Source organism: Chiloscyllium plagiosum, unplaced genomic scaffold, assembly GCF_037043375.1.
Source record: "Chiloscyllium plagiosum isolate Xiang-an unplaced genomic scaffold, Cpla_swu_hap1 HiC_scaffold_27, whole genome shotgun sequence".
In the NCBI taxonomy this organism is placed as follows: Eukaryota; Metazoa; Chordata; class Chondrichthyes; order Orectolobiformes; family Hemiscylliidae; genus Chiloscyllium; species Chiloscyllium plagiosum.
The window spans coordinates 28573105-28582583 of NW_028270165.1; the positions used below are offsets into that span (position 1 = coordinate 28573105).

The 9479-nt window shown below is 41.0% G+C and overlaps 1 protein-coding gene across 1 annotated transcript; it reads right to left on the reverse strand.

The window, feature by feature from the left end:
• Positions 1 to 1137: 1137 nt before the first annotated feature.
• LOC148143496 (putative G protein-coupled receptor 139) lies at positions 1138 to 3695 on the reverse strand. Its single transcript, XM_087975216.1, has 2 exons — positions 3626 to 3695; positions 1138 to 2048 (listed from the first exon to the last, which is right to left on the reverse strand). The coding sequence occupies exons 1-2, from the start codon at positions 3693 to 3695 to the stop codon at positions 1138 to 1140; spliced, it is 981 nt and encodes a 326-aa protein (XP_087831342.1).
• Between the last annotated feature and the right edge of the window lie 5784 nt (positions 3696 to 9479).

The window sequence follows — 9479 nt, forward strand, 5'->3', positions numbered from 1 at the left end:
ACTTTGTCACTCAGAGAGAGTGGTGACCGTGTACAATTCTTTGCTACTGAAATCGGTTAACATCAAAATGGGGAACGTTTTGAAGAAGGAGTCAGAAATAATTGTTAGGTCCGAACGGATCAAAGGGTATGTGTTGAAAGGGGGAAGAGACGATTGAGTTAGATTGGCAGCCATAATCACGGTGGATTAGTGGCTAAAACTGCTGACTCACAGCACCAGGGGCATGAGTTGGATTCCACCCTCAGGTGACTATCTGTATGGAGCTCACAAATTCTCCCATTGTTTACGTGGGCTTCCCACTGGTGCTCCGGCTTATTCCTGTAGTGTAAGGATGTTTGATGGGTTGGCCATTCTAAGTTGCATATGGTGTCCAAAGACATGTTGGTTAGGAGGCTTGGCCACGGGGATGGCCAGGGGTTGGTGTGGGATGCTCTTCAAAAGATAGGTGTGGACTCGATGTACCAAATGGTAAGCTTACACGCTGTAAGGATTCTTACAAAATGAAAGGCTCGTTGGGAATAATAATCAACTCCTGCTCTATTGTCTACGTTTCTGTTTTAGTCATATTTGAGCAGCTGACAAGGGCAGTGAATCACGAGTGTGACTATTATTTGAAATGCAAAAGGATATCGAGTGAAACCCAGTGTCAGAATGATGACAGGACTCTTGACTCATCAGCCTGACGGCAGCTGCAGCTGCTGCTCCGGAGGTCTGTGTCTATTTGACATAGCTACAAAGACTTATGCTGTTCTGGGCAAAGGTATCGGACAGATGGACAGAATTAAAGCTATGTTTCTGATTGGAGACAGGCATTAGGAATGAAAAAAATGGTTGCACCCATTCCCAATACCCACCTGATAGGAAAAAATGCACAATAATAATTGACAGCAATCATTCTTGACTGACTTACATAGTGAATTCAACTCTTATCATCAGCGTTCTGGAAAAATCCTGAATAAGCAGGGAAATTGGAAATTAACTGCAAACAAATTGGCTTTTATACTCTTACAACATTCCTCGTGCGTTTCTAAATTGACCCACTGAGACAATGTCTGAAAAGGCCCTTCTGTGAAGCTAAATGTCAAAAGAAAGATGCGCTGCCCTATAGTATACAAATTATTTTTTACTATCCACTTATCAATATTTAACTAATTTAATGAATAGGTTTAATGAAAATCTCACTCCATTCTTTAATTCATCTCTAATTTTGCTCTGCGTCACAGCATATATAAATGGATTGATGCAGGAACTTAATAACTGAAGCATATATCCACTTTGCTCCAAATAAAATGTGGAACTACGCAAAGTGGATCCTGAGGAATAAGTAATATTTGCAATTCGAACATAGAGAATATTAATGAAAAATAACACATACAAGAGAATGAAACTGCCCGAGATGGCAAAGAGTAAAATAATGGACTTTCTCCGCTTCTCCATCTCTGGGTCACATTCAGTCTCTCCATTTTTCTGAAGCTGGAGTCTCCTACGGGCTCTGTTGGCCAAGGCAATGCGTCTCACAGTCAGCGCGTTCAATAGTAAAATTAGAATGAAAGGGAGACACGGATTTAGAATAGTACGGATCCAGTCATATGCAGCCCAAGCAGGTGATGTATAACATATATCCTTTATGTTACACAGCCAGGGTACATCGTTACTTACATACTTAGGTTCAAATTCAAAATATATGAAAATGTTTTTCATGCAGCAAAGAGTAGACACTACTCCTATCACCCATGCTGCCGCCTTCTTGGTGCAATATTTTACTTTCAGGTTCTGGCAAGATATAGCCACAAATCGATCAAAGGTAAAAGCGACTGTTAACCAGGCAGAGTTGTCAATGACTGCCATATTTAATGCAGCACGGAAACTGCATACTGGTGTGATCGAAAGGAAACTGGATGGGAAATAAATGCCAGCAATCCGATTTAAAATCACAGCTGTGACCATGACGAGGAGATCTGTCACTGCAATTGACACCAGGTAGTAAGCAATGCATCTTGAGAGACCACAGTTTCTTCGAGACAGGATTGTAATCACTGCTACATTAGCTGTAAGAAAAATAGAGCGTGATTTGCAATCAGAGTGTTTGTGGCTCGGACCACAATCAAGTTTGTAATTTTACAGGATTTTTTGAGAAGATGCAAGATTTGAGAAGGGAACCATCATTGGGACATCATTCCTTACGTGATGAACAATTGACTTTTAAATTAAACATTGAAGCATAGATGAACTCTAAAACAAATTCATGATGCTACAAGGAAAAGTATTTAGAAATCTTCGTGGACAGCAACAATTCACCCAGCAACAATTCATCACTATATTTAGTTGGCAAAAATCTCAGACCAAGAATAAACTTTAAAAATAAATGTAATATATCACAAGCATATAAATACTGCAGTAAATCAAAATCATACCAACAATGAAACATAGGATATGTTGAAGGAGGTCGTCTGCAAAACACCAACAATAATTTGACAACGACGAAAAACATGGATTATGTCTAATTTTGGATCAAACGTGGCTGTTTCGATGAGTTCATGTTATGGTTTCCACTGTTGGAAAAGCATGCATTGAACGTTTGAATATTACATTGGAAACAAACTTGCAATATGCAACTCACCAACTTCATTCTGGGATTGGTTCAATAATAAAACTGTTCATGTGAGAGTCACGTGTCATTTCTGTTGTTGATATAAACAATTGGAACTGTCTGGTGATGAGAATTTGTTCAGCGAAAGACCAACCTAAAGTGTACCATTTCATCAGTGTTTCATTTCACCATCAAATAAATAACGTCTCCTTTCTCATTTGCATTGACAAAATTAAACCTTGTAATTGCAATACAACTGATGCTAAAAGTCTAGAGATTCATTCAATATTGGGAGAACAACAAAACTAGGAACAGTCTAAGACATTGCAATATCTGGGAGTTTGGTGGAAATTCCACATCGGCAATCATCATATCAGAGCCATCAAGAACAGCCACCAGGAGAATGCGAGCACCAGTGAATGAAAGAAAAACAACTGTGCTCTGTGCATCAGTGGCAAATTCCAATCTTCGCTTAAAAGGCAAATAGAATATTGTTACACATCTTTGAACATTTCGAAAAGAAATTGTTCCCTATCAAATAAAATCAGTCATTAAATGTGGATAAAAATTATTCAACAGTTCAAGCCACTCAAGCAATGATAAATCAATACGTATTGCCCCTTACTTTCCAAGAAAATTGCATAACAAATCAATATGTACGTTTGAACGATGGTGGAAAAGAAACGAAATTGCAATGATCACATGAAAAGTCAGCTGAAAAAGTATCAAAGCTGCAATGTATCCACTTTGCAAGATATTAATTGCTCGGTAATTTAACTAATATATTGTTACCAATACTATAATTGAACTGGATTGCCATCGTAAGTCATTTCTACTATTATTGCCTTTAAGGTGATAGAAATGTCATCCAAAGAGTATGCACCTTCCACGGCACACATCACAATGTTGAAGTCAAACATTATATCCTATTGAATAGCAGAAACAATATTCGTGATGTGGTGAAGTGTTACTGGTAAAACAGGAGAACTGATGCAGCTAAACAATAACTCTGCAGTTTAAACTAACAACATTTACCTGGAAGACCAATAACTGCAAGGACTGGATAGTAAATGGCAAAAACTAAACCTCTTGGTATTTCATGCATTTCTGACAGATGTTCTCAGCATTTTCCATGAAACATCGAAACGTGGCTACATTTATACATGGTTGCATATGCAATACAGGCTCCAGGGAGTTAATTAGTTAGATTTACGTTTTACCATAATTGGTTTTAAAGCCATAAGTCGATAAGTACAGTTTCTGCTTGGCTGCCCTTTCAAAAGAATTGGCGAATCATTTCACGGGGCCTAAAATTGACCTGAAGTCACATGCTAAGTGATTACACGACGATCAAGATTGTGTTTCGTTCCAAAAATCATTGTTACCTGGATATTGGTCTCATGTCCAACGCAATAGCGTTTTCCTGACACTTTAATGGGATAAGTGAATATTTCAACGAAAGCAAAGTCAGGTTCTCCCATTATTATATGCGTTGATTCATGATTAAGGTGCAACATACTCCTAGTGAATATAGATCCAGTAAAATATTGGTCCAGGACGACGGGTTTAAGATGTTCTCAACTTGGTTATTTTCAGGGTTCTTTGTTGCAATGTCACGATAATTAAATTTAGTACAACGTGATTTGGGTTCAGTACTATGGATCTATAATCCATATGTCTAGATTAGAGTGGTGCTGGAAAAGCACGGCAGGTCATGCAGCATCCGAGGAGCAGGAAAACTGACGTTTCGGGCAAAAGCCCTTCATCAGGAAAGGCTGATGAAGGGCTTTTGCCCGAAACGTCGATTTTCCTGCTCCTCGGATGATACCTGACCTGCTGTGCTTTTCCACCACCACTCTAATCTAGTCTCTGGTTTCCAGCATCTGCACTCCTTGTTTGTGTCTGTAAGCCATATGCTGAGATGTGCTTCATCATGTTTAAATTCAGTACGGAATATTCCAGTCCATCAACGTTAAAATCGATCTGAAATCTAATAAATCAGCACAGTGATATCTATTTAGGACATCGCCAGTTGAGTAAATCTACATTATGACGTGACATGCACACCTCTGCTCAACATATTAACGTGAAATGAGATTTGCGGCAAAGTTGCATTCAGTGTTGTCACATCTATCATAAAGCAATTATTTTCGTCATACGCAGGTCTTGTATTGCACAGATATTTTGCATTGAGATGATTATGCTTAGAACGTTTGATTTCAAATTACAAAGGTCAGTTCAACACTAATATTACGAAATGTACTGATGAACGTTTGTGACGTTTTTAGGTGAATCTTAGCAGATGCATGAAATAATGGATATGGACAGCGTGAAGGCCGAAATTACTTCACGAAGGCTGCTATCGCATCACTAAGTCGCCGTTTATTTACATGTGCAGACGAAATGGCAATGATCTAGCTAGCTCAGAGGTGGCTCCGAGATTGAACAGAAGCCCCGACACTGCTGTTTATTTTGTGAGCCAGGACTCCCTTATTGGACTAGGTTAACAACCCCAATCAGGCAATTTATGTTCTACGAACTGGCTGCCTCATTTCAATCTCCACATGCATTACCTCTCCAAATCCTGAGACGGAGGCCCATGCTGTTTTCTGCAGCCTCAGTTCCTCCTGGCGCATTTTCCAGCTTCCCCACTCTGCATCAGCTACTGGTGATGGGAACTAGACTTGAGCCTTATTCTTACGCCTAAACGTCTCAGATGAGATTCATCTCCTTCAGGGGGTAACAGTTTTGATTCTGTAACATCTGTCCTATCTATTTCTCCCTCGGACGTTTCTTTAGCGTGGTGCAGAGGAGGAAAACCCGTGGACTGTGACAGCCTTGCTGCATGTTCTGAGAGGTCGGGTATGTTTTGCTTTTTTTCCAGATTTGCGAGGTTGCACCTTTCATGTGGTCCGCATGCATGTTGAGAACTGCCTGTCTTGCCACTCCTGGGACTGTTTGATACTAAATGATGCTGCTGACATTTTCGTTCAGCATCCCTTCAAAGATCGGACTGCAATCTCCACCAGACCATTGTGAAATGGATGGTATGGAACTGTCATTCAATCAGAGGAAATACTAGGAATCCCTGCTAGTAAATGATGACCCCTGTCTGTGTCTGTGTGTCCGATTATTGCACAAGATGCTCGCAGAGTTTCAAATGTCATCCCCATATTTGACGAATAAATTATATGCACTTTGAAAGGACATGTAAAATGACTTAAACATAGAATACATGAGTGGACATGCATACTCGACATGTAACCGAGTCCACTGTGTACCGGCATTCCCAGAGATTTGTGGGACCTTAGGGTTTTAATTTTTGTCCTTGTTGGCACTCTGGGCTTTGGTGCAAAAACGTCGATATTCTGCATCCAATCCAAGCTACCAGACGGAACTTCCCGCCAGCATCTTCATTTTCGAAACCCCGGGATGACTCAGTGTCTGGTTGTGATCTTTACTCGAGCCAATTACTCTTGTTCCCCATAACGATGTAACAATCTCAATGATGATCTGGTGTTCCCCGGTCCAGAAAGGTTTTAATTCTGATTGTGATGTCCTTTTCATTTCGCTCATAACCAACAGCTGTTTCAATATTGCAATGGCGAGATCAATTTAGGTTTAGACTGATATTATCAGTGATGACCAATAGGTTGTCCCGAAAAATTAAAACCACAACAGACTTTTCTCATTTCATTACCAGCACTGTTTGTGTATCCGCCAGTGTGAAATGACGCAATTAATCCGCATTTGCCACATGGCCTCCCGGATGGTTTTCTAACTTGTAATTGTGCGCCCTCAAAACAAGAGCCCACCGCAGATATCGACCTGTCATTATGGGTAGCCATGCCCTGCCCATTGTATGCAGCCCGAGGAGGGGCTTGTGGTATGTAACTATTGCAAATCGATATGCCTAAAGTTATTGGTGGAAATTTCTCATACCTCGTCCACTACCTGGGTGTATTTTATTTGGTCTCCGCCAAAGTCTGGGAAGCATATACAATCTGACTTTCTCTTCCTCCGGCCACTGGTGAACTAACACCCCAGATATTGTACGGGTTTTGGGGTGGGGGGTGGGGGGTGGGGTGCGGAATCGCATGTCAGTACTTCACCTCACTTTGGATGTACAGTGCCAACGGTAGTGCTTCTTCACTTCCCTGAAGGTTACATCTTCGTTAAGAGAGCATTTCCACAACTGATATTTTTCAATTCTAAACGCATGTTTTCTAGGATGAAGACGGGGTTATTTCTGAATTTTGTGTAATAATTCACCAATTCAAGGAAAGATCTAATCTTTTAGAGACGTGGGAGCCAGAGTACATGTAATTGACCTCGCTTTATCTTCCAACATGTTGTGTCCTGGTACTGTTGACAATAGATGACAATGGGTGCCTGGAACACACTTTTGTTTAACCTCCTATGGCTTCACCTTATTTGGAGAAACGTTTATGTACTATGTCCTGGTTATCCAAAGGATCTTCTCCGTTATAAGCACACATAAGTGGCGACCGGAGGGAGACCTTTAAAATGTTCCCATCGTCCATTTGTAAATGACAGACAGGCTGATGACACCCAACAAAGCTGGCCCGTATAATGGTACAATGCTTAATGGGTATTAATTGCAGCATATTTCTGGGAATCCTCAGTATGCATTGATCATGTCCAGCTACGTTAAGGGCTCTCCATCACCATTTTTGCAGATAATTCTGCTATGCAAAGGGTTGGATATCTACTCATATGCGAAAAGTGGCTTACCATTTGATTAAAATCCTTACAAATGTGAACCAATCCATTGGGCATCAGAATTTTTACAACCAATGATGCCCATTTTGCAAGCTGCCCTGGTTTTCTGATTCCTTCACTTTCCAGCCTCCTGATTTCTGCGTCTAGTTTGCATTTAAGGCAAATGGCACTGAGCGGGCCTCACAGATTTGTAGAATTTCTTCCTGGTCAACATGAAAGGTGACCTTATTTGGTTTGATAGGGCTTAGACCTTCCTGAGCATCTTCTGGGCATTAAATTAGTACTTTAGTGCTCTGGCAGCCGTTTTCTAAGTGAAAAATGCTGAGTCAATTAATTTGAGTCTGTCTCATTCAATTTCGCTGCATCCAGTTTTATACTACAATCAGTACTAACTGACCCAGCTGCTTCTCATAATAAACCAGAACTTAAGTTGTAACCTTAATTTGTAAGCTTCCCTATCACCAGTAGAAATCCTCAAAGTACTACACTGCTCATCCTGCCTTTAGCTTCCTGTGTAACTTCCTATATTTGCCTTGTGGGTCCTCATCCCATTTCCTAGCTATGTCTTTGGTACCGATATGTACCACGACTTGTGTTTGCTCATCCTCCCTCTTAAGAATCGTGTTGACTCAATCAGAGACAGTCCTGACCCTGGCACCCGGGGGCAACATCCCATCCGGGATTTTCATTTGCGACAACAGAATCTCCTGTCTGTTTTTCTAACCATTGAATCTCCTCTCAATATCGCTCTAATATTCTCCCCATTCCTTTCTGAGCCACAGAACTCGGCTCACTGCCAGAGACCTGGCGGCTGTGCTTTCCCCGGTAGGTCATCTCCTCCCCCCATAGATATCCAAAACGCGATATTTATTATTGCAGTGAGAGGGGATCACTGGGGATCAAGGGATCACTGCACTGACTGCTTATTCCCTTTCGCTGTCCTGACGGGCAAACAGCTACTTTATGCTGTAAATTAGGTATGACTACGTCCAAATAACTCCTCTGTGTCACCCTCTCAGCCTTCCAAATGATCCTATGTTCATCCAGCTCCAGCTGCAGCTTCCTAATGCCGTCTGTGAGGAGCTGGAGTTGTGTGCACATTTCGCAGGTGAAGTCAGCAGGGACACTAGTGGTGACCCGTATCTCCTACATCCTGCAAGACAAGCATGCAACTATCCTAGATTCCATCACATCCTCTCTAAATTGTCAGAAGTAATAAAACAAACCCTTACATTTCCAGCCCTCCATATAGAGTATTTTATTTAGTTAAACGAGGACAACAGGTGGGAGGCACTACAGGTGTACTCTTTCAGGTTTGGCATTTGACAAGATCCCGCATGGCAGGTAGGGATTCGGGTTGCTTGTGTGAATTTTATTCAAAACTTGTTTAATGTCAGGAGGCAGAGCATTGACGACAGATGTCAAAGAACAGCCTCGAATTCCTTGTTCAGATGGGTAATCGATCTGTATTCTAGCTCTTTACCACGCATATTGGAGAGGCCAGAGAACAGTCCGAATCTGGCCTGTCAATGTCTTAATTCCAGCTCACATCGGAAATCAATGACGCTCTGTTCTCCCCAGTGGGATACAGATTTTTTTTTTACGTTTTAGCATTACAGTAAGTACATGCAGCATTGTCATTGTACTTTCCCTCTTAATGTATGCATCCAATCCTGTGAAACACCTGATCAAGAATGGATACCACTGAGGACAGACCCATGAGGTTTGCCAGATATATTAATCATTGGGCAGTGGGATTTAACAAAGCATCTCATTAATTCATATTCCAAAGTTAACGGATATTCACTTTTCCAGACAGTTCCCAGACCTACTTATGTTTATTAGCTGCTCAAATTCTATTATTCATTTTGTTCATCGCTATCACCATAAGGTTTTGTTCTTCATTGTCCTAGTCACAGGAGATACAAAGGAAGTCAGTGCTTATTCATTGTTTAAACATTCATCATATTAGTTAGAATATAAAGTTAGTTCAATGTGGAGTTTTATGTTTACACCTTTGTCAGAAAGCTTTCGCTCATGATATCTGAGCAGCTTCTGCCCACCTGAGCAGTTAGTCACTGCCTCTCTATCTTGCAACTGCATTATAAATCATTCTCGTCACATGCTGAATTCGGAGATGAATTTT